Source organism: Vanessa cardui, chromosome 20 (assembly GCF_905220365.1).
Source record: "Vanessa cardui chromosome 20, ilVanCard2.1, whole genome shotgun sequence".
In the NCBI taxonomy this organism is placed as follows: Eukaryota; Metazoa; Arthropoda; class Insecta; order Lepidoptera; family Nymphalidae; genus Vanessa; species Vanessa cardui.
The window spans coordinates 905,296-932,201 of record NC_061142.1 but is presented as its reverse complement, the minus strand read 5'-3'; the positions used below and the strand labels follow the sequence as shown (position 1 = coordinate 932,201).

The following is a 26,906-nucleotide window of genomic DNA, read 5'->3' as shown; positions in this document are numbered from 1 at the left end:
TCGACAATTTACAAGTGGCATGTGAGTTCTTACAGGATAGCACATACAGGTCACCGACCACTTTCTAATTTAGTAAATCTTTATAAAACCACAAAATGTTCTTCAGATTGACACGAACTTGCCCTTTATTTTAGATGATTGTCATATGCATCCGGCGGCATACGATTGCAGCCAATCTCCTATGTACAAAAATGTACTTTAAATATTGTGCCGAAAGTTTAATTTCCTCTACCATGTATCAAAATGCGTTACGGCTCGATTCGATGCGGAGCGTTTATCGGAATCGTACCTGAAGCTCTTGTTTCCCTAATAATAGGAATGCACATAAAATAGGTCACTTGATGTCACGTGGGCAGCTCTATTCTGAGACAACCGTGAGATCCAAGTCGTCATGTCCCTTGTGCCTCTAATTACAATTTATACCGTATATTTTTTATGATAAATACATAAATTTTACACCAATCCGCAAAAGTAGGACACTCGCGGATTGGTATAAAATTAATGTGTTTCGTGCATATCAAATTGATTTCATGCAGAATATAAAACAAACCACGATTAATTTTTCATCATTGTGAAAAATAAATAAATTCCTTTTGCGTTCATTTAAATATTAGGATGTTTTAAAATTCCTTAGAAGTATAAGTCGTCTACTGTGTATGTACATACGTTCTAGTTTTCGCATGGAACTTGGCATGTAAAGATGTGGAGGACAAATGTTTTTTTTTTTTCTCTGGAAATACGCCTGATGTGTCCCAGTTCACCGGATCACCCACTAAAAATCAGCGGTACCCACTTCGTCTCCTCAAAGGGGCAACATAAGGATCGCTTACGAATGCTACCCTGACGGTTCAAAGTTTGGCCCAAATTTGCAGACCTCAAGCTACAGGGAAAGTGTACAGAAACACCCCTTACGGCGACGCCAACAGCGGAGGGAGAATTGAAATTGTTACATCAGCTATATTTTATTAAGTAATAAAAAAAGACGTTTTTCTAACATCGACAATACGATTAGCGATCTAATTTTGCCGATCTAAAGTTATTCAACAGCGACTGCACAATTAGCTTGTAAAAAACAAGATCAGAGACAGACGGTGAAAGAGGAGACGTTTTTATGGGGGCAATTCTACTAATTTATAACGCACATGATCCCGATTAAAATCTGATTTACACTTTGACTGGCAATTGGCACTTTGTGTTTGTAGAATAAGCACTCGACTGAACAGCAACGATTATACTTCAATTCGATTGCGGTAATCTATCAATTTGTTGATGAATTAGGCCCCAGGGTAGATATGCGGCAGATAAACCGTATTTACAATTACGTTAATAACTACTCATAGTTATCATTACTTCTTTACATCTTAAGTTATATAACTACAGCTTCATTTCTAACTTTTAATTCAACGATCAATATTTAAATCAACTGATAATTTATACCTATGTGAACCTGGCACCCAACTTTAGAAAATCAAATTTTTGTTAATGCATTCTTGAAGTGTTTGGTATGTAGTTGATTGTAGTGAGAAAATGTTTGTTTGTAGGTTGACAAAAATACCAATTTGGGTCACCCAAGAATGGCCATCCCCCGGATTTCGAAAAAATCAATTTTAACGGTTGATTTGTATAGGAAATCGTTAGTAGTTGATTGTAGTGAACGAATTTTCGTTTGTAGTTATTTGTTGAATTTTTTTTTTTATTTATAATTTTTTTTTTTTAATATTTTTTTTTTTCTTTAAAGTTAATCGTTATTGAACCTTTTGCCTAAATTGTGCTTCGAAGTAAAAGAATTTTCGATTGTGGTAAAACAGCAGTTGATAAGGAGCAATCAACTTGAGTCTAACTCGCTTTGGAGTGATTCCGAGTGAATTACTCCGATTGTGAAGATTAGACGACTACTACAAACGTCAAAAACGACTCAAAGATACTCGTTGAGGTTTGTAGTAAAGGAATTGTTGATTGTAGTAGAACGGAAGTTCATAAAAAGCGACCAATTTGAGTCTAACTCGCTTTGGAGTGATTCCGAGTGAATTACTCCGATTGTGAAGATTAAACGACTACTACAAACGTCAAAAACGATTCAAAGATACTCGTTGAGGTTTGTAGTAAAGGAATTGTTGATTGTAGTAGAACGGAAGTTCATAAAAAGCGACCAATTTGAGTCTAACTCGCTTTGGAGTGATTCCGAGTGAATTACTCCGATTGTGAAGATTAGACGACTACTACAAACGTCAAAAACGACTCAAAGATACTCGTTGAGGTTTGTAGTAAAGGAATTGTTGATTGTAGTAGAACGGAAGTTCATAAAAAGCGACCAATTTGAGTCTAACTCGCTTTGGAGTGATTCCGAGTGAATTACTCCGATTGTGAAGATTAAACGACTACTACAAACGTCAAAAACGATTCAAAGATACTCGTTGAGGTTTGTAGTAAAGGAATTGTTGATTGTAGTAGAACGGAAGTTCATAAAAAGCGACCAATTTGAGTCTAACTCGCTTTGGAGTGATTCCGAGTGAATTACTCCGATTGTGAAGATTAGACGACTACTACAAACGTCAAAAACGACTCAAAGATACTCGTTGAGGTTTGTAGTAAAGGAATTGTTGATTGTAGTAGAACGGAAGTTCATAAAAAGCGACCAATTTGAGTCTAACTCGCTTTGGAGTGATTCCGAGTGAATTACCCCGATTGTGAAGATTAGACGACTACTACAAACGTCAAAAACGACTCAAAGATACTCGTTGAGGTTTGTAGTAAAGGAATTGTTGATTGTAGTAGAACGGAAGTTCATAAAAAGCGACCAATTTGAGTCTAACTCGCTTTGGAGTGATTCCGAGTGAATTACTCCGATTGTGAAGATTAGACGACTACTACAAACGTCAAAAACGACTCAAAGATACTCGTTGAGGTTTGTAGTAAAGGAATTGTTGATTGTAGTAGAACGGAAGTTCATAAAAAGCGACCAATTTGAGTCTCACTCGCTTTGGAGTGATTCCGAGTGAATTACTCCGATTGTGAAGATTAGACGACTACTACAAACGTCAAAAACGACTCAAAGATACTCGTTGAGGTTTGTAGTAAAGGAATTGTTGATTGTAGTAGAACGGAAGTTCATAAAAAGCGACCAATTTGAGTCTAACTCGCTTTGGAGTGATTCCGAGTGAATTACTCCGATTGTGAAGATTAAACGACTACTACAAACGTCAAAAACGATTCAAAGATACTCGTTGAGGTTTGTAGTAAAGGAATTGTTGATTGTAGTAGAACGGAAGTTCATAAAAAGCGACCAATTTGAGTCTAACTCGCTTTGGAGTGATTCCGAGTGAATTACTCCGATTGTGAAGATTAGACGACTACTACAAACGTCAAAAACGACTCAAAGATACTCGTTGAGGTTTGTAGTAAAGGAATTGTTGATTGTAGTAGAACGGAAGTTCATAAAAAGCGACCAATTTGAGTCTAACTAGCTTTGGAGTGATTCCGAGTGAATTACTCCGATTGTGAAGATTAGACGACTACTACAAACGTCAAAAACGACTCAAAGATACTCGTTGAGGTTTGTAGTAAAGGAATTGTTGATTGTAGTAGAACGGAAGTTCATAAAAAGCGACCAATTTGAGTCTAACTCGCTTTGGAGTGATTCCGAGTGAATTACTCCGATTGTGAAGATAAGACGACTACTACAAACGTCAAAAACGACTCAAAGATACTCGTTGAGGTTTGTAGTAAAGGAATTGTTGATTGTAGTAGAACGGAAGTTCATAAAAAGCGACCAATTTGAGTCTAACTCGCTTTGGAGTGATTCCGAGTGAATTACACCGATTGTGAAGATTAGACGACTACTACAAACGTCAAAAACGATTCAAAGATACTCGTTGAGGTTTGTAGTAAAGGAATTGTTGATTGTAGTAGAACGGAAGTTCATAAAAAGCGACCAATTTGAGTCTAACTCGCTTTGCAGTGATTCCGAGTGAATTACTCCGATTGTGAAGATTAGACGACTACTACAAACGTCAAAAACGACTCAAAGATACTCGTTGAGGTTTGTAGTAAAGGAATTGTTGATTGTAGTAGAACGGAAGTTCATAAAAAGCGACCAATTTGAGTCTAACTCGCTTTGGAGTGATTCCGAGTGAATTACTCCGATTGTGAAGATTAGACGACTACTACAAACGTCAAAAACGACTCAAAGATACTCGTTGAGGTTTGTAGTAAAGGAATTGTTGATTGTAGTAGAACGGAAGTTCATAAAAAGCGACCAATTTGAGTCTAACTCGCTTTGGAGTGATTCCGAGTGAATTACTCCGATTGTGAAGATTAGACGACTACTACAAACGTTGAAATAGATTCGAAAAGGCTCGTAGAGATTTGTAGTGCAGGAATTTTTAATTGTAGTAGAACAAAAGTTAATTTAGAAGCTATCAAGACGACAGGGAACTGATTTTGGAGTGATTTCGACCGAATTGCTCCGGTTTTGAAAATTGGACGACTGCTACAAACGTCAAAAACGACTCAAAGATACTCGTTGAGGTTTGTAGTAAAGGAATTGTTGATTGTAGTAGAACGGAAGTTCATAAAAAGCGACCAATTTGAGTCTAACTCGCTTTGCAGTGATTCCGAGTAAATTACTCCGATTGTGAAGATTAGACGACTACTACAAACGTCAAAAACGACTCAAAGATACTCGTTGAGGTTTGTAGTAAAGGAATTGTTGATTGTAGTAGAACGGAAGTTCATAAAAAGCGACCAATTTGAGTCTAACTCGCTTTGCAGTGATTCCGAGTGAATTACTCCGATTGTGAAGATTAGACGACTACTACAAACGTCAAAAACGACTCAAAGATACTCGTTGAGGTTTGTAGTAAAGGAATTGTTGATTGTAGTAGAACGGAAGTTCATAAAAAGCGACCAATTTGAGTCTAACTCGCTTTGGAGTGATTCCGAGTGAATTTCTCCGATTGTGAAGATTAGACGACTACTACAAACGTCAAAAACGACTCAAAGATACTCGTTGAGGTTTGTAGTAAAGGAATTGTTGATTGTAGTCGTCTAGACTACTACAAACGTCAAAATAGACTCGAATATGCTCGTAGAGGTTGGTAGTGGAAGAATTTTTGGTTGTAGTAGAGCGGAAGTTGATGAGAAGCGATCACCTTGAGTCACACTCGCTTTGGAGTGATTGTGACTGAATTACTCCGGTTGTAAAGATTAGACGACTACTGCAAACGTCAAAAATCACTTAGCGATGCTTGTAGAGGTTTGTAGTGGACGAATTTTCAATTGTAGTAGAACAGAAATTAACTTAGGAGCTATCAAGATGACAGAAAACTGATTTTGGAGTGATTTCGACTGAATTACTTCAGTTGTGAAGTTTAGACGAGTTCGACTTGAGTTGATCGCTTCTCACCAACTTCCCTTCTACATCAATTGACAATTCGTCCACTACCAATCTCTACGAGCATCTTCAAGTCATTTTTGACGTTTGTAGTAATCGTCCACTTTTCACAACCGGAGCAATCCGGTCGAAATCACTCCAAAATCAGTTTCCTGTCATCTTGATAGCTTCTAAGTTAACTTTTGTTCTACTACAATTAAAAATTCCTCCACTACAAATCTTTACAAGCCTTTTCAAGTCCATTTTAACGTTTGTAGTAGTCGTCAAATTTTTAGAACCAGAGTAATTCAGTCCCAATCGCTTCAAACTGAGTTTGAATCAAGTTGATCGCTTCTCGTCAACTTCCCTTCTCCTGCAATTAAAAATTCCTCCACTACAAATCTCAACGAGCATATTCGAGTCTATTTTGACGTTTGTAGTAGTCGTCTAATCTTTATAACCGGAATAATTCAGTGGCAATTACTCCAAACTAAGTTTTCTCTGAACTTGATGCCTTCTACTCAGGTTTTCCTCCACTACCATCGAAAAATCCTCCACTACAAACCTCTGCCAGTATCGTCGCGTGATTTTAGACGTTCGTAGTAGTCATCTAGTCTTCACAACCGGAGTACTTCACTTGGAATCACTCCAGAGCGAGTGTGTCTCAAAGTGATCACTTCTCATCAACTTCCATTCAACTACAATTGAAAATTTCTCCACTACAAACCTCAACGAGCATATTCGAGTCATTTTTGACATTTATAGTAGTCGTCCAATTTTCAAAACCGGAGCAATTCGGTCGAAATCACTCCAAAATCAGTTCCCTGTCATCTTGATAGCTTCTAAATTAACTTTTGTTCTACTACAATTAAAAATTCCTGCACTACAAATCTCTACGAGCCTTTTCGAATCTATTTCAACGTTTGTAGTAGTCGTCTAATCTTCACAATCGGAGTAATTCACTCGGAATCACTGCAAAGCGAGTTAGACTCAAATTGGTCGCTTTTTATGAACTTCCGTTCTACTACAATCAACAATTCCTTTACTACAAACCTCAACGAGTATCTTTGAGTCGTTTTTGACGTTTGTAGTAGTCGTCTAATCTTCACAATCGGAGTAATTCACTCGGAATCACTGCAAAGCGAGTTAGACTCAAATTGGTCGCTTTTTATGAACTTCCGTTCTACTACAATCAACAATTCCTTTACTACAAACCTCAACGAGTATCTTTGAATCGTTTTTGACGTTTGTAGTAGTCGTTTAATCTTCACAATCGGAGTAAATCACTCGGAATCACTCCAAAGCGAGTTAGACTCAAATTGGTCGCTTTTTATGAACTTCCGTTCTACTACAATCAACAATTCCTTTACTACAAACCTCAATGAGTATCTTTGAGTCGTTTTTGACGTTTGTAGTAGTCGTCTAATCTTCACAATCGGAGTAATTCACTCGGAATCACTCCAGAGCGAGTGTGTCTCAAAGTGATCACTTCTCATCAACTTCCATTCAACTACAATTGAAAATTTCTCCACTACAAACCTCAACGAGCATATTCGAGTTATTTTTGACATTTATAGTAGTCGTCCAATTTTCAAAACCGGAGCAATTCGGTCGAAATCACTCCAAAATCAGTTCCCTGTCATCTTGATAGCTTCTAAATTAACTTTTGTTCTACTACAATTAAAAATTCCTGCACTACAAATCTCTACGAGCCTTTTCGAATCTATTTCAACGTTTGTAGTAGTCGTCTAATCTTCACAATCGGAGTAATTCACTCGGAATCACTCCAAAGCGAGTTAGAATCAAATTGGTCGCTATTTATGAACTTCCGTTCTACTACAATCAACAATTCCTTTACTACAAACCTCAACGAGTATCTTTGAGTCGTTTTTGACGTTTGTAGTAGTCGTCTAATCTTCACAATCGGAGTAATTCACTCGGAATCACTCCAAAGCGAGTTAGACTCAAATTGGTCGCTTTTTATGAACTTCCGTTCTACTACAATCAACAATTCCTTTACTACAAACCTCAACGAGTATCTTTGAGTCGTTTTTGACGTTTGTAGTAGTCGTCTAATCTTCACAATCGGAGTAATTCACTCGGAATCACTCCAAAGCGAGTTAGACTCAAATTGGTCGCTTTTTATGAACTTCCGTTCTACTACAATCAACAATTCCTTTACTACAAACCTCAACGAGTATCTTTGAATCGTTTTTGACGTTTGTAGTAGTCGTTTAATCTTCACAATCGGAGTAATTCACTCGGAATCACTCCAAAGCGAGTTAGACTCAAATTGGTCGCTTTTTATGAACTTCCGTTCTACTACAATCAACAATTCCTTTACTACAAACCTCAACGAGTATCTTTGAGTCGTTTTTGACGTTTGTAGTAGTCGTCTAATCTTCACAATCGGAGAAATTCACTCGGAATCACTCCAAAGCGAGTGAGACTCAAATTGGTCGCTTTTTATGAACTTCCGTTCTACTACAATCAACAATTCCTTTACTACAAACCTCAACGAGTATCTTTGAGTCGTTTTTGACGTTTGTAGTAGTCGTCTAATCTTCACAATCGGAGTAATTCACTCGGAATCACTCCAAAGCGAGTTAGACTCAAATCGGTCGCTTTTTATGAACTTCCGTTCTACTACAATCAACAATTCCTTTACTACAAACCTCAACGAGTATCTTTGAGTCGTTTTTGACGTTTGTAGTAGTCGTCTAATCTCCACAATCGGAGTAATTCACTCGGAATCACTCCAAAGCGAGTTAGACTCAAATTGGTCGCTTTTTATGAACTTCCGTTCTACTACAATCAACAATTCCTTTACTACAAACCTCACCGAGTATCTTTGAGTCGTTTTTGACGTTTGTAGTAGTCGTCTAATCTTCACAATCGGAGTAATTTACTCGGAATCACTGCAAAGCGAGTTAGACTCAAATTGGTCGCTTTTTATGAACTTCCGTTCTACTACAATCAACAATTCCTTTACTACAAACCTCAACGAGTATCTTTGAATCGTTTTTGACGTCTGTAGTAGTCGTCTAATCTTCACAATCGGAGTAATTCACTCGGAATCACTCCAAAGCGAGTTAGACTCAAATTGGTCGCTTTTTATGAACTTCCGTTCTACTACAATCAACAATTCCTTTACTACAAACCTCAACGAGTATCTTTGAGTCGTTTTTGACGTTTGTAGTAGTCGTCTAATCTTCACAATCGGAGTAATTCACTCGGAATCACTCCAAAGCGAGTTAGACTCAAATTGGTCGCTTTTTATGAACTTCCGTTCTACTACAATCAACAATTCCTTTACTACAAACCTCAACGAGTATCTTTGAATCGTTTTTGACGTTTGTAGTAGTCGTTTAATCTTCACAATCGGAGTAATTCACTCGGAATCACTCCAAAGCGAGTTAGACTCAAATTGGTCGCTTTTTATGAACTTCCGTTCTACTACAATCAACAATTCCTTTACTACAAACCTCAACGAGTATCTTTGAGTCGTTTTTGACGTTTGTAGTAGTCGTCTAATCTTCACAATCGGAGAAATTCACTCGGAATCACTCCAAAGCGAGTGAGACTCAAATTGGTCGCTTTTTATGAACTTCCGTTCTACTACAATCAACAATTCCTTTACTACAAACCTCAACGAGTATCTTTGAGTCGTTTTTGACGTTTGTAGTAGTCGTCTAATCTTCACAATCGGAGTAATTCACTCGGAATCACTCCAAAGCGAGTTAGACTCAAATCGGTCGCTTTTTATGAACTTCCGTTCTACTACAATCAACAATTCCTTTACTACAAACCTCAACGAGTATCTTTGAGTCGTTTTTGACGTTTGTAGTAGTCGTCTAATCTCCACAATCGGAGTAATTCACTCGGAATCACTCCAAAGCGAGTTAGACTCAAATTGGTCGCTTTTTATGAACTTCCGTTCTACTACAATCAACAATTCCTTTACTACAAACCTCAACGAGTATCTTTGAATCGTTTTTGACGTTTGTAGTAGTCGTCTAATCTTCACAATCGGAGTAATTCACTCGGAATCACTCCAAAGCGAGTTAGACTCAAATTGGTCGCTTTTTATGAACTTCCGTTCTACTACAATCAACAATTCCTTTACTACAAACCTCACCGAGTATCTTTGAGTCGTTTTTGACGTTTGTAGTAGTCGTCTAATCTTCACAATCGGAGTAATTTACTCGGAATCACTGCAAAGCGAGTTAGACTCAAATTGGTCGCTTTTTATGAACTTCCGTTCTACTACAATCAACAATTCCTTTACTACAAACCTCAACGAGTATCTTTGAATCGTTTTTGACGTTTGTAGTAGTCGTCTAATCTTCACAATCGGAGTAATTCACTCGGAATCACTCCAAAGCGAGTTAGACCCAAATTGGTCGCTTTTTATGAACTTCCGTTCTACTACAATCAACAATTCCTTTACTACAAACCTCAACGAGTATCTTTGAGTCGTTTTTGACGTTTGTAGTAGTCGTCTAATCTTCACAATCGGAGTAATTCACTCGGAATCACTCCAAAGCGAGTTAGACTCAAATTGGTCGCTTTTTATGAACTTCCGTTCTACTACAATCAACAATTCCTTTACTACAAACCTCAACGAGTATCTTTGAGTCGTTTTTGACGTTTGTAGTAGTCGTCTAATCTTCACAATCGGAGTAATTCACTCGGAATCACTCCAAAGCGAGTTAGACTCAAATTGGTCGCTTTTTATGAACTTCCGTTCTACTACAATCAACAATTCCTTTACTACAAACCTCAACGAGTATCTTTGAGTCGTTTTTGACGTTTGTAGTAGTCGTCTAATCTTCACAATCGGAGAAATTCACTCGGAATCACTCCAAAGCGAGTGAGACTCAAATTGGTCGCTTTTTATGAACTTCCGTTCTACTACAATCAACAATTCCTTTACTACAAACCTCAACGAGTATCTTTGAGTCGTTTTTGACGTTTGTAGTAGTCGTCTAATCTTCACAATCGGAGAAATTCACTCGGAATCACTCCAAAGCGAGTTAGACTCAAATTGGTCGCTTTTTATGAACTTCCGTTCTACTACAATCAACAATTCCTTTACTACAAACCTCAACGAGTATCTTTGAGTCGTTTTTGACGTTTGTAGTAGTCGTCTAATCTTCACAATCGGAGTAATTCACTCGGAATCACTCCAAAGCGAGTTAGACTCAAATTGGTCGCTTTTTATGAACTTCCGTTCTACTACTATCAACAATTCCTTTACTACAAACCTCAACGAGTATCTTTGAGTCGTTTTTGACGTTTGTAGTAGTCGTCTTATCTTCACAATCGGAGTAATTCACTCGGAATCACTCCAAAGCGAGTTAGACTCAAATTGGTCGCTTTTTATGAACTTCCGTTCTACTACAATCAACAATTCCTTTACTACAAACCTCAACGAGTATCTTTGAGTCGTTTTTGACGTTTGTAGTAGTCGTCTAATCTTCACAATCGGAGAAATTCACTCGGAATCACTCCAAAGCGAGTGAGACTCAAATTGGTCGCTTTTTATGAACTTCCGTTCTACTACAATCAACAATTCCTTTACTACAAACCTCAACGAGTATCTTTGAGTCGTTTTTGACGTTTGTAGTAGTCGTCTAATCTTCACAATCGGAGAAATTCACTCGGAATCACTCCAAAGCGAGTTAGACTCAAATTGGTCGCTTTTTATGAACTTCCGTTCTACTACAATCAACAATTCCTTTACTACAAACCTCAACGAGTATCTTTGAGTCGTTTTTGACGTTTGTAGTAGTCGTCTAATCTTCACAATCGGAGTAATTCACTCGGAATCACTCCAAAGCGAGTTAGACTCAAATTGGTCGCTTTTTATGAACTTCCGTTCTACTACTATCAACAATTCCTTTACTACAAACCTCAACGAGTATCTTTGAGTCGTTTTTGACGTTTGTAGTAGTCGTCTAATCTTCACAATCGGAGTAATTCACTCGGAATCACTCCAAAGCGAGTTAGACTCAAATCGGTCGCTTTTTATGAACTTCCGTTCTACTACAATCAACAATTCCTTTACTACAAACCTCAACGAGTATCTTTGAGTCGTTTTTGACGTTTGTAGTAGTCGTCTAATCTCCACAATCGGAGTAATTCACTCGGAATCACTCCAAAGCGAGTTAGACTCAAATTGGTCGCTTTTTATGAACTTCCGTTCTACTACAATCAACAATTCCTTTACTACAAACCTCAACGAGTATCTTTGAGTCGTTTTTGACGTTTGTAGTAGTCGTCTAATCTTCACAATCGGAGAAATTCACTCGGAATCACTCCAAAGCGAGTGAGACTCAAATTGGTCGCTTTTTATGAACTTCCGTTCTACTACAATCAACAATTCCTTTACTACAAACCTCAACGAGTATCTTTGAGTCGTTTTTGACGTTTGTAGTAGTCGTCTAATCTTCACAATCGGAGAAATTCACTCGGAATCACTCCAAAGCGAGTTAGACTCAAATTGGTCGCTTTTTATGAACTTCCGTTCTACTACAATCAACAATTCCTTTACTACAAACCTCAACGAGTATCTTTGAGTCGTTTTTGACGTTTGTAGTAGTCGTCTAATCTTCACAATCGGAGTAATTCACTCGGAATCACTCCAAAGCGAGTTAGACTCAAATTGGTCGCTTTTTATGAACTTCCGTTCTACTACTATCAACAATTCCTTTACTACAAACCTCAACGAGTATCTTTGAGTCGTTTTTGACGTTTGTAGTAGTCGTCTAATCTTCACAATCGGAGTAATTCACTCGGAATCACTCCAAAGCGAGTTAGACTCAAATCGGTCGCTTTTTATGAACTTCCGTTCTACTACAATCAACAATTCCTTTACTACAAACCTCAACGAGTATCTTTGAGTCGTTTTTGACGTTTGTAGTAGTCGTCTAATCTCCACAATCGGAGTAATTCACTCGGAATCACTCCAAAGCGAGTTAGACTCAAATTGGTCGCTTTTTATGAACTTCCGTTCTACTACAATCAACAATTCCTTTACTACAAACCTCAACGAGTATCTTTGAATCGTTTTTGACGTTTGTAGTAGTCGTCTAATCTTCACAATCGGAGTAATTCACTCGGAATCACTCCAAAGCGAGTTAGACTCAAATTGGTCGCTTTTTATGAACTTCCGTTCTACTACAATCAACAATTCCTTTACTACAAACCTCACCGAGTATCTTTGAGTCGTTTTTGACGTTTGTAGTAGTCGTCTAATCTTCACAATCGGAGTAATTTACTCGGAATCACTGCAAAGCGAGTTAGACTCAAATTGGTCGCTTTTTATGAACTTCCGTTCTACTACAATCAACAATTCCTTTACTACAAACCTCAACGAGTATCTTTGAATCGTTTTTGACGTTTGTAGTAGTCGTCTAATCTTCACAATCGGAGTAATTCACTCGGAATCACTCCAAAGCGAGTTAGACTCAAATTGGTCGCTTTTTATGAACTTCCGTTCTACTACAATCAACAATTCCTTTACTACAAACCTCAACGAGTATCTTTGAGTCGTTTTTGACGTTTGTAGTAGTCGTCTAATCTTCACAATCGGAGTAATTCACTCGGAATCACTCCAAAGCGAGTTAGACTCAAATTGGTCGCTTTTTATGAACTTCCGTTCTACTACAATCAACAATTCCTTTACTACAAACCTCAACGAGTATCTTTGAGTCGTTTTTGACGTTTGTAGTAGTCGTCTAATCTTCACAATCGGAGTAATTCACTCGGAATCACTCCAAAGCGAGTTAGACTCAAATTGGTCGCTTTTTTTGAACTTCCGTTCTACTACAATCAACAATTCCTTTACTACAAACCTCAACGAGTATCTTTGAGTCGTTTTTGACGTTTGTAGTAGTCGTCTAATCTTCACAATCGGAGAAATTCACTCGGAATCACTCCAAAGCGAGTGAGACTCAAATTGGTCGCTTTTTATGAACTTCCGTTCTACTACAATCAACAATTCCTTTACTACAAACCTCAACGAGTATCTTTGAGTCGTTTTTGACGTTTGTAGTAGTCGTCTAATCTTCACAATCGGAGAAATTCACTCGGAATCACTCCAAAGCGAGTTAGACTCAAATTGGTCGCTTTTTATGAACTTCCGTTCTACTACAATCAACAATTCCTTTACTACAAACCTCAACGAGTATCTTTGAGTCGTTTTTGACGTTTGTAGTAGTCGTCTAATCTTCACAATCGGAGTAATTCACTCGGAATCACTCCAAAGCGAGTTAGACTCAAATTGGTCGCTTTTTATGAACTTCCGTTCTACTACTATCAACAATTCCTTTACTACAAACCTCAACGAGTATCTTTGAGTCGTTTTTGACGTTTGTAGTAGTCGTCTTATCTTCACAATCGGAGTAATTCACTCGGAATCACTCCAAAGCGAGTTAGACTCAAATTGGTCGCTTTTTATGAACTTCCGTTCTACTACAATCAACAATTCCTTTACTACAAACCTCAACGAGTATCTTTGAGTCGTTTTTGACGTTTGTAGTAGTCGTCTAATCTTCACAATCGGAGAAATTCACTCGGAATCACTCCAAAGCGAGTTAGACTCAAATTGGTCGCTTTTTATGAACTTCCGTTCTACTACAATCAACAATTCCTTTACTACAAACCTCAACGAGTATCTTTGAGTCGTTTTTGACGTTTGTAGTAGTCGTCTAATCTTCACAATCGGAGTAATTCACTCGGAATCACTCCAAAGCGAGTTAGACTCAAATTGGTCGCTTTTTATGAACTTCCGTTCTACTACTATCAACAATTCCTTTACTACAAACCTCAACGAGTATCTTTGAGTCGTTTTTGACGTTTGTAGTAGTCGTCTAATCTTCACAATCGGAGTAATTCACTCGGAATCACTCCAAAGCGAGTTAGACTCAAATTGGTCGCTTTTTATGAACTTCCGTTCTACTACAATCAACAATTCCTTTACTACAAACCTCAACGAGTATCTTTGAATCGTTTTTGACGTTTGTAGTAGTCGTTTAATCTTCACAAACGGAGTAATTCACTCGGAATCACTCCAAAGCGAGTTAGACTCAAATTGGTCGCTTTTTATGAACTTCCGTTCTACTACAATCAACAATTCCTTTACTACAAACCTCAACGAGTATCTTTGAGTCGTTTTTGACGTTTGTAGTAGTCGTCTAGTTTTCACAACCGGAGTAATTCAATCTTCATCACTTCGAAGCGAGTTTGACTCAAGTTGATTGCTCCTTATCAACTGCTGTTTTACCACAATCGAAATTTTTTTTACTTCGAAGCACAATTTAGGCAAAAGGTTCAATAACGATTAACTTTAAAGAAAAAAAAAATATTAAAAAAAAAAAAAATTATAATTAAAAAAAAAAAAATTCAACAAATAACTACAAACGAAAATTCGTTCACTACAATCAACTACTAACGATTTCCTATACAAACCAACCGTTAAAATTGATTTTTTCGAAATCCGGGGGATGGCCATTCTTGGGTGACCCAAATTGGTTTTTTGGTCAAACTACAAACAAACATTTTCTCACTACAATCAACTACATACCAAACACTTCAAGAATGCATTAACAAAAATTTGATTTTCTAAAGTTGGGTGCCAGGTTCACATAGGTATAATTTATTATAAGAGATATTTTGGTTACTAGAATTACAGAACATTACTCAAACATCAATAGACAATAAACTAGGTAGTTTAACGTATTAAACAGTTGTAGAGTCTTTATTATCATTCATCACACGGATGTAACAGTTTCTGTCTAACGCTTTATCGATTCTTAATACTCGAGTACTTATATTCAATTTATCAATGTGAGCTCGTCTGTCAGGTATCCTGAATAACGCGTATTTCCGCAATTATTACTAGGATCGACTACTGTAGACTAGATATAGATCTACTGACGAATAGGCTATCTGATGAATGAGTGGTCACTAACCGACCATACATATATACAGTACCTGTAAGAAATATTTGAAAGCTTTAAGCACTCAAATGTTATGTACGTTGTGCCTATAGTTACACTGGCTACTCATCCTTAAAACCGGAATACAACAACGTTATTGGTTTTAAATATACAATATACAAAAAATAAATATACAAGCATGACCAAAGTCTCACTACCGTCGTAATAAAACGTAATATACCCAACAAAAAATATTTTTTCAAGAAAATTTTAGTAAAAAACGATTAGTACCAGATATTTTTATAACCCAGGTAATATGTTATGAGCATATAATACATAAAACGCTTAGGTGTTAAACGAATATCGTGAATTTAAACCCAGAAACAACCATTGACTTTTCATGTGTTCAATTTGCTTTTATCAAATATCTGGTGCTCAGCGTTAACAAAACATCTCAAGATAAACTGTCAACAAGTACGATGTTTTGACACATAAAATTAAGCTGTCCACTTTGCAGATCCTTTTGTACCAAATTAATTAATCCGGAGTCTTGAGACCCCGACTTTGAAATCTCCAGCCTCCACTTAATTACTATCACAACTACCAATAGGGTCAATTATTTCCAAAGATGATAAAGCTTAAAAAATGGCATTATTTAATATTGAAAAGGCAACAGATACATGAAGGAATGAATGTCGCAACTACAAACGAATACCTCTTTTAGGTTAGGTCGTTAGCACATTGCATGTACTTGTGTTTTTAGCAAATCACTCTCCTTTGTGTAAACGCACTGACCTAAAACGCGTCTTGCCAATGTCTTCGAACACAATGCTTCCGGATTTAAGATGTCATTGATTATTTTTAACCAGCTTGTGACAAAATATACTTTTCTATTTCTACACAACCTATTTCAAACGCGGCACCATTCGATCGGCTTGGAACCCAGATTAGTCTAGGATATTTTCTATTTATCTGTCAGAATTTGTCTTGTATATAGAAGTTGTAATCGTGCTACGTATCAAGTATATATGCAGACTCTTTAAAATTCTTCGAAGTTAAATTGCTATATATTATACTTCAGTTCGTATCTATACTACTATTATAAAAAAGTGGCCCTGTCTGTTACCTCTTTAAGCTTAAAATGCCGAATCAATTTAGACAAAAAAACCGGATAAATTTAAGTTCCGGCGAAGGATACTTTGTTTAATTCACCTTTCGAGGGGTATAATGTTGGTAACGCTTTGTGTACTATAGGTAAAGTTTTATAAATTATCAGTATAGCCCCAGATTCAGGTAGTATATTTATATTTCAGACGCTAAAAGATTTTTAATTATATATATTATGTACATTTATTTTTCCTTACACCATTCACAAGCAAAACCATCGATAGACATGTAAAACCGTCTACCACGTATAATATTATCAAACCATCTCTAAAATGTGCAGCATCTTGTAGAATAAAATTTATGAAATATCTCAGTGAGAAAATACAAAAAGACAATGGTCCTAATTTATTATAATGGATTTAGCTCGACTGGACGCAAAAACCAACCTTGACCTGAACGAAACTGTCTGAACCCATCCACCCATGAGACGTATTTATTGGATTCGCATCCAATGCATGAGAATTTTAGCGAAAACACTTGGGAGCAAGGTGTCATCTATAATTGTATTTACATAACACGTTATAAGTCGAATGACACCAAAATATGGAAATACAAGTTATAAGAATATTTTATGAACCATATCAATATTTATTTCATGCAAATCATTTGAATATATTTGCATTTTGTTCAAATCATTCGATTACAATCAAACCTTTAGACGTTTTGTTTTCTTCCTTAAGTTTTTATTTAAGACATAGGTTGGCGAATGAGCATATGAGTCACCTGATGGCAAGTGGTTTCCACCGCCCATAGACAATGGTGCTGTAAGAAATATTAACCATTCCTTACTTCGCCAATGCGCCATCAGCTTTGGGAACTAAGATGTTATGTCCCGTACTCACCCTTCAAACCGGAACACAACAATACTGAGAAATGTTGTTTTGCGATAGAATATCTGAGGAGTGGATAGTACCTACCCAGACGTTCTTGAAAAAAGCCATACCACTAAGTAAAGGATTTAATAAAAGTGTAGCAAGATTGATATGTTGGCAAAGATTCAAATTCTTTCGGAATCTCTGCATTTTCAACCATATATGCCAGACACTATACCAATGAGGCGATTAGTTAAAGTACACCCAATACCATCTACCAGAAAATGAAGGTTTTATGAACTCACCTGATCCTGTGTCGCGAAGTGCTTGTCACCGCTGTCGAATGACCAGTACGAGTGGTCGAAGGTGAAATCCTTAGACTTCTCTCGGGTTCCATCGTTTTGCTCTTTGCTATTCTGTAGACAATAAGAAATTCAAAATTACGTTCTTTTTCGTGCCAGTATTTCTCAGATTCAACGGAGGCTTCACATGTTTAGTGATGATTCAAACAAGAATCTACTTAGAAAACATGTTTTGTTTTTTTCCCATGTATGGAGTATTTAGTTTCGGGTGTTATATTTAAAAATATATTTTATCCAAGGACTTGTTTAAAAGTTGTCCATTACATTTATACTTTTATGCTTCGTGAGATTGGTCGTAACCACCTACTCATCATAGTAGCGCTGTGTTCCGGTTTCAATAATGAGTCAGCCAACGCCAAGGAACATAGATGTTTAGTTCCCAATGCTGGTGGCAGTGGCGATATTACAGGTAGTTAATATATATATCAGTGCCAATATGTAGCAGAATGGTGACCAATTCTGTCAAGTGGCTCATGTTCCAGTATCCATATGTACTTTAAAATTAATAAATACGTAACATTTAAAGCTTTCAAGAACGAACTAAAATATACATAAATCCGAATTGAGAACAGAACACATACAGTCTATTCCAACCATAAAAAAGAATCAATATTAAATAACAACATTTGACATTGAATCGATCTTCACCAAACTATGTACAGCGATCTCAGAGGCTTCGACAAATTATACTCCAAACATGACAGAAAAAAAACAAATTTGACAGCGAATTGACGAGATATAATTGGTCGAGAGCTCGATTAATCTATGATATTCACTATGGATTTGCATAAAAATGGCGTTTTGAACGTCAAAGAAACTGTCATCGGAATTTTGGAAGTAATATAAAGTGTAAATAAATAGCATAATAGTAATGTGTAATGAATAAAGATGTATTAATCATTAAGTTTAATAGTGCACAATATAGCTAAGTTATTCGCAAATCGAATGATATAAGTAAATATAAGATTTGTTTATATTTTTTCCTATTTCCATTGGAATAGATTATATCATAATGTCGGACGAAGCTGCTATCGAATCTTTCGATGTAGGTATAATCAAGTGTATAATAAGGATATGCTAATAGTCAAATGCATAATACAGCGAAACTATTAGCAAATCGCATAGAATATTTAATCTACGGTTGCTTCATCGATACTACTTCAAATCGAATAGGCAAAAGTCCAAAATATACGTACTTAACGGATTTATTTACAGCAACATTCCTACTAAGATTAAAAAAATACATATTATGGATATTTTTTTTTATTTAAATTATAAGAACAAAATTACTAAGCGACAATGACCTTACATTTGAAACTTGTTACTTATGCATTCATTTATATATTTTTTTTTACTTTCCGCGGGCAAAACGAAACCGGTCTTAGTACGGTAAATAATCTGTGTTTGTAATACTTACTATTATATTTATGTTATGTAATTAAATTCCACACTTTTTGTTATATATTTAAGTGGAAGATTATGATCAGTTTAATTATTATATAAATGTATATAATAATGTATTTACTGTTTTTCTTACACTGGATGGATTTGGAGAGGGCATAAAGGGCAACAACCCCGGAAGATAGAGATTTAAAAAAATACTAAAGTAACAGCCTGTAAATTTTGTTCCTCTTCCATTAAGGAGAGAGTTTGGAACATATTCCACCACCGCTATTCCAATGCGGGTTGGAGGAATGCACATGTGGTGGATTTCCGATGAAATTCGACACATGCAGGTTGCCTTAAGATGCTTTCTTTCACAGCCGAGCACGAGATTAATTATTGACACAAATTAAGCACATATATATATAGCGGTGCTTGCCTGGGTTTGAACCCGCAATCATCGCGTTCTAACCACTGGGCCATCTCAGCTCACTGATTTTTAAAACAAAACAAAATCAATACCGATATCCCGCACTTATTTACTTATCATTTATAGTAAACTAGTTGTGACCGTCGTCTTCGCTCGCGTTTTAGGGGTTGGTTGTCACGATCCACGGAAAAAGATCGTCCTTCCTTGGAGTTCAAGATTGCTTCATAGCAAATACCATCAAATTCGGTTTATTGGTTTAGTTGTCAAAGAACTACAGACAGACAGACAGACACTTACTTTCACATTTATAATATTAGTATATATTATGAATATGTTATCGTGAAATATAAGTAAATTAAATACTTGTATTTACCTTTATTTAAATTCTTAAACGTATTTCATTCGTTTCGCAATATAGTATTTACTTTTATTATTAATTATCCCTAACCATTTTTAAGGCATTAGCAGAGCCTTAAATATAAGTTATGGAAAACTTCTACATAATACACACGACTTCGAAGCTTACGAAGCATTTATTTAATAGCGGCGCTTTTAAATAACGTCTCGTCTACAAATTTACCATTCGTAAGCGTAACTAATCGTTTAACGAATACAGTAACCGGACAGGAGTTGGATCAATGCGGGCTCATGACATTATGTTTAATCTGATTTCATTTGTTGCTTGGAAACGATACGGATTAAATTATATAATAATACAAGTTTCCGCCTACTGATGCGTTTACGTGTGGAGGGGAAGAGGGTGTTAGATAGTCTAGCTTTTACTATAATAGGCTATTTGACAATGCGAAAAATAAATTGTGAATTATTGTAATCAGTGTATATTATGAGTTTAAAAATGGTTATTTACTAACGAAAGTTGAAATAATACTTAATTTATTCAAAAATCCATTAATAAAAATGTATTTTTTCAAACGTTTGTCACGTGACACAAAACGCTACTGATTGGCCGGGCTTATGATGAAGTCACTTTCTTGTAAACTTTGCTTTTCTACTATATGTACCACAGATTAAAATACAGGAAAGTGACGTTACCGACCCCGTTGCAGCGCCATTTTGTCCAAGTAGCGTTTTTGCGCGCTATTTAAATGGGGATTTTTTAATTTGATATTTTTCGGCAAATATGTACTAGAAATAAAAAACACAACTTTTACTGGGTCCCTTAACTTCTACTGAATAATATAAAGTGGATTTTAAAATCCACTCAAATAGCCTATACTGAAGTATAAAAAAATTCATGATGATTGCTTGTCTAATTCGGAGGAGAAAGCGTAGCAGAAAAACAAAAGAACAAACTCAATTTTCCGTTAATAATATCAGGTAGGATGTTAAACTCAAATAGAGAATGGGTTTAACTTTGGATGTGTTGGAAGTATGTTGGAAAGAGATGAACATAAATATGAACTGTAGTTTCTTATTTAAATGCTGACTGATTATTGAGTATGTGTGAGCATATTTCAATAATGATTGGTAGACAGGCAAATAGACATACAGGCTACCTCACTTTTGACAAGTGATTACGTGATCGGCGGTTATGAAAAGCATCTCTTTTATAGGCTTGCAGACAAATTGGCACCCACAGTGCGATTCTGTATCAATACACTTCGAATCTCACTTGAGAAATATTGATAACCAACTTACGACGATGAATACAGTCTATATCGTATATCATATTATTAAATTTCACACTAATGTTTTGCGGTGAGCTTCGAGTTTATTTTTACAGAATAACTCTATTGATGGTAAGTGGTTTCCACTACCCACGGACATTTTCGCTCTTGGACTACCATAAAAGTAAAGTAACAGCCTGTAAATTTCCCACTGCTGGCCTCCTCTCCCACTTAAGGAGAGGGTTTGGAATATATTCCACTACGCTGTTCCAATGCTTTCGATGAAATTAGACACAAGCAGGTTTCCTCACGATTTTTTTTTTTTCACCGCCGAGCACGAGATGAATTATAAACATAACCATACTACCATAGGAACTAATAAAATATCCTTTATGCTTGCAGTACACTGACTCACTCATCCTTTCAAACTAGAACACAAAATTACTTAGAATTGCGATTGAGCAGTAGAATATCTGATGAGTGGGTTGGTACACAGCCGGATTAAAAAGCAATACCATCGAGGAAATCGTCGTGTGAAAGTCTGTATGTGATTGGACAAATTCTATGAAACATAAATCATCACGCTTCGGCAACGTAAAGTGGACTGATCCCCTAATTATTATTTGTCTTTCCCAATTCGTTTTGATTGCCGTATTCGTTAAAATTAATTCAATTTATTTATTATCAAGGTTTTTTATTTTATTTCTATGTAAGTAAAAATAAATTAACTGTTTATAAGTTATTGTACTGATTAGATCGTCGATAGGGAAAATTATTCCCAAAACTTTTTGGGAAACTATTAAACAAGTTTTCCAGATTTTTATTTCATTCATTTCAAAATATTAGATGATTACGTATTATGGTAACATTGATGTCATTTCAGCAAGCACTAACTGAAGTTGCTGCCAACTACAGCTCTTTTTATGGAAAATTTGTCAAATAAATTTGAGCAGGCATGCGTACAAATGGCTTATTCCGATGGTAAATCATCTTAGGTCATAGACACTGGCATTGTAGGAATTATAAACAATTTCTAACCTTTTCGTTGACATAGAGATTACAGTGAAAGTAAACGGAGGGCCAGTTACGGAACATAGTGTTAAGTGCCTATATTTATATTGGTTTATTATACCTATTATATCTAAGAGGATTTCGATGAATATGATGAAGATTTCCCTTGTCTAAATATACACATTCAATCACTTCAGGCAGTCCTCGACTTACGTCGTTTCAAGTTAAGTCCAACGCTTTGACACTATTCCTCAAGCATGCGCCAATTGTTTTGATTTCCGGCACAGAAGAAATCCGGCGAGAAGAAAAAACGAAACAATCTAATATTTCTTGACTTACGTCGTTTTGTTTTACGCCTTATTATTACTATTTTTAAATTCACACATAACAAAACTATTCTAAAACATTTAAAAAATGGGTCAAGTTCAAAAGACGAAGTTAAAAAAACAAATGAATACGTCGCATCGCTATAGTTATCCAAGAGACGTGACGTTAAAACGTATCACGTGCACGTAAACAGACAGCCGGAACGCACTGCACGAGGCATCTGGGTAAACAATTCGGCATTCGCAAGTTTGCATAGCTTGAACTTGATTAATATCAGACAATACGAAAACGATACTGTAATATCGATTACATCATAACATATAGCATCAGACACGCTGACTTTACGACAACTTAATTCGGGAGAATCACTTTTTTAATTTAAAACGTGAATACGTATGAAAGTATAGTGATGACGGCAATTTCCTTCTCACCGATTTCCAACACAGAGGGTAATCTCAAAAGACTAATTCACTTCGAAGATGTGTACACATAGACAGAAACCCAGTGGACGGTAGATCCAATATAATAGCGAAGAGGGTAGTCTAAAAATTAACCGTCTCACTTTGGATTCGAACGAAGGATCTCGGGATCCGCCATCTTTAATTTAGCCACTAGCTAAAAGACAATATATAATATATGACTTAATATATTTATATATTGAGTGTGACGAGAACATCTGGACTAGTTAATCATCAATACCAAGTAAATATCAAGGATGCTAAGGAAATATCTACTTTAATAACACCATGATTAGAGTGCCAACCCACACATAAAGACTTGTTTACTAATAATTATAAGGCTTATATAGAAACTCGTTTTGAAAACAATTTAATAGTAAAATGTTTTACTATTATATTTTACTATTAAAATGTTTTAAAACTACTATTAAATCAATCAAAATCAAAATAAACTTTATTCAAGTAGGCTTTTACAAGAACTTTTGAATCGTCATTTAACAATTAAGTGAAGCAACAACCGGTTCGGAAAGTAGATTCTACCGAGAAAAACCGGCAAGAAACTCAAATTTCAATCAACTTTAAATGTTTGGTATTATACTTGAGATACTAATTATGGCCTTTAGCTTAGCCCACATGGGTGTGCAAGTCTCTGACATTGCATGTGCATTCCATGGTTATCAATGGAGTAGTTAGTACAGTGGATAAAACCAATTAACTTTCATGGTAGTATGTAGTCATAGTATTAACTTACTTTTGCAGTGAGCAGTCTTGTTTTCTTCCCATCCATTTGGACAATCAACTTGGCGTTCATGTCCTTCTCTCTGTAACAAAAATGTGAAATTATATCTCTGTGTATTAATAATAATTTACAATTACTTAGTATAACACATATGTAATAATGGAGGCTGATGATTATGATTTCAAACAGAGAAATATCACCAATTTTACATGTACTTAATAAGTGTTTAATTATCTCATACTCATTGTGAAGCAAAACAGGAAACCTGCATGAGTCTAATTTCAATCAAATTCTGCCACATGTAAATCCAAAAACCAGTATTGGAAAAGTATGGTGAAAGAGCTCAAATAACCTTCTCAGAGCATAGGAGGCTAAAGCCCAGCAATGGGTCATTAACATTACCTTATATATGATCAGCATTATTTAAAAAAAATAAAAAATAACATGAAGGTATTTTAATAATTACATTTTAAATTGTTTATAAATCATCTCAGTTGACTATAATAAGATTTTTTTTTCGTCTATTATTTTGTCCATTAAGCTTAATTATGACCAGTAATTATTGCTGCCTTTGAATGCTTATATATTACCTGTTCTTTATTTTTGCTATAACAGGTAATTTACATTTGATTATGGCATATATTATAATAGTCTGTGGCTATATTTTGTTTTTTACATAAGCAGTTGAATTCATCATTTGATGATAAGTGTTCTAAAGTACCCACAGTGGCTCTTTAACAAAAATTAACTGGTCCTTGAAAATTTTGGTGGTACCTCCTCAGAGGAGTTTGCACCCTACCAACAAATAAGTTAGTTGAATTATGCTGTCCTACACTATTACCATTGTGTAACAATATTATCATTAAAGAATTCTAATTATGAAAGTAAGTTGAATGATAATCAATATTGACAGAAAGGGAGACAATGGGTGTATGATAGAGATTTACTAAACAATAATAAAAAGTAAGAGTTGTATACCAGGTGTAAAATTTTGTATATTTGTGTGATAATACAGATTTATCTTTCCAAAGTAGGTTTAAATTTTTATAGAATAGTTATTATACTACATATTATTGAAATAATCTCAGTCTTTTGAGGGATGTACTCAATAATATTTTGGTTTAATGTGTTTACAGTAAGTATCAAATTAGAATTTCATTTACATTATTTTCAAACAGATTGTATATCTAAAATTAGTAATTAAAAGAAAAATACAACTTTATAATATTATAAAGTACTATATGTAATTATATTTTCATACTGAGTGATATGAATTTTTTTGTGATTAACTGAATCTGACTATTAAAAAATATTATAATATACATGTGTTTTTTTCAATAATAACAGGATTTTAAACATGTAAGCACCGTATGTGTTTGTTTGTAAACACTAACATTACATTCATGCAATACTTTCAAAATTTCCAGTAATAATGGATGACTGCATTTAGGTCGTTTTTTTTTCAACAATTTTTTCGTCTACTTTCATTTAAATGGAGTTCCGAGGTACAGTTTGTGTTCCAAATGCAGCCGAACCGTGAAAGTCATTGCCGTTTCATGACATCATTGTTTTTTTGTACTTTCAAAAACCTAGGTCGTTTTCTCAAACCCTTTTGTCTCAAAACGATGTACTTGAATATGTGTGCCAAATATACGTGCTAATCATGATAATAAAGCAGATTTGATTGGATATAACGTTAAAGATTTTATGTCTGATAGCAGCATATATGTCTCATTAGATTTTCGTTTACGTTTGGTAACGTTATGATGACTAATGCACCAGCTTACCTTTGATTGAATGGGCGCACCCTTACAGCCACTTTTACAGAGGCCATTGTCACACATTATATTATACAATAACTTTAATTCCTAATGATATTACATTTAACGCGAATGCGACACTACAAAGCAAATTGACATTTTATTTGATTCACTTGACAGTCGACGGGACGTAGGAGCAACAATTCATAACAATGGAAGTTAAAGTTGCCATAATAACTACATTAAAATTTTTGACATATATTAGTGTTTACATACCATTGCAACAATGAATGAATCCTGTATTAAATCTTTAAAAGTTCAGTGTAACCTATACAAAAAAAAAAGAGTTTTATTAAAACACACATTTGTAAAAATTGTGAATTATTGCGTCAAAATAAATATTGTATCGACTACCATTAGTATTGTTTGATACTTAATCTGTTACTTTCTATCAGCATTAAGTGAATGTGATTCAATATTTTTAATGTTTTTAGATTATACAAGTTGCATTTATCTGATCACTGACTTTTATAAGTATTTGAAAGTCTGTGCACTAACGAATTGTCAAGTGTCACTCAGAATTTGATAAGTGTTATTTTCTGTGGCGGTCGATACCTATAGTTCCGAAAAGAAAAAGGTTAGAATATTAATATAAATTTTATTTAAAAACGAATAATTCTTTAATAAACTATTTAAAATATATACATATTGGGCAATGTTTCTTTCTAAAAAGAATTATAGCGTTAGCTTTAAAATAACGAATCTAAAGTGGAGTCACGTCACATTACATAATAATGTTTGCTATTTCTTTTTTACAGACCTTCAAAAATGGCAGACGCTCCCGCTCGCCCTATGAAATATCCCTACACATTTAGCGCCAAGATTGCGCAGTTCCCTTTCAAGTTCTATGTTCAGAACCAATGGATCTGGCGTTACTGGATGATCGGAATCGCCGTCGCTTCTCCAGTGTTCTACAAGATCCACAAAATGGGTAATTTATACACATCCGTTTATATGCTTATATCTTATTTATTTTTTAAAGCTGGCCAACAATGAGACACTACCTGATTGTGTGGTTGGACTCTGGATACCAGTGCTCATAGCATACCATCCTATTATAAGATATAAATGTCATTCCTCACACCCATTCACAGAAGAAATAGAAGTTGAAATAATAAAAAATGTTGTACTTATAATGGGGTCTAACCACAGATTGTTTGATAATATATATTTTATGTAGTCAATAAAATGTAAAATGTTGTAGCCATTGGCTCCATATTTATCTCAAATTATTCTTTTTTTATAATGTCTAATCTCTGTCACTTTACATTACATTTGTTATATACATTGATTAATATTTATGTAATATTTTATAGCTAACTCTCCCGAGAACGTCAGCATGTGGGCAGAAAAGAGGAAGAAGGAAGCTGCAGCACACCATTAACATTCTAGACAACCTGTGTTCTTTTAACAAATATATTCATATAAGTATAAATAAAATCATGTACTAGTTA

At 35.4% G+C, this 26,906-nt stretch overlaps 2 protein-coding genes across 3 annotated transcripts in view; one reads left to right on the top strand and one right to left on the bottom strand.

Annotated features, from left to right (window-relative positions):
• The window catches only part of LOC124538464 (kinesin-like protein Klp98A), a 55,944-nt gene extending 30,329 nt beyond the window's left edge, over positions 1-25,615 (bottom strand). For both annotated transcript variants that reach the window (XM_047115535.1, XM_047115536.1), the window contains exons 1-3: positions 25,420-25,615; positions 23,645-23,714; positions 17,600-17,710 (exon numbers count right to left, since the gene is read on the bottom strand). In XM_047115535.1, coding sequence (XP_046971491.1) covers positions 17,600-17,710; positions 23,645-23,714; positions 25,420-25,466 — 228 coding nt within the window. In that variant the 5' untranslated portion in view covers positions 25,467-25,615. The remainder of the gene's footprint in view (positions 1-17,599; positions 17,711-23,644; positions 23,715-25,419) is intronic.
• Positions 25,616-25,902: 287 nt separating this feature from the next.
• LOC124538180 lies at positions 25,903-26,906 on the top strand. The gene is made up of 3 exons (XM_047115138.1): positions 25,903-26,029; positions 26,211-26,383; positions 26,769-26,906. Exons 2-3 carry the CDS (start codon positions 26,221-26,223, stop codon positions 26,834-26,836), a joined length of 231 nt encoding a protein of 76 aa, XP_046971094.1. The 5' UTR covers positions 25,903-26,029; positions 26,211-26,220; the 3' UTR covers positions 26,837-26,906.

Coding starts and splice junctions, on each gene's coding strand:
- LOC124538180 (XM_047115138.1), top strand. CDS start 26,221: ATGGCAGACGCTCCCGCTCGCCCTATGAAATATCCCTACACATTTAGC. Junction 26,384..26,768: donor CTACAAGATCCACAAAATGG/GTAATTTATACA, acceptor AATATTTTATAG/CTAACTCTCCCGAGAACGTC.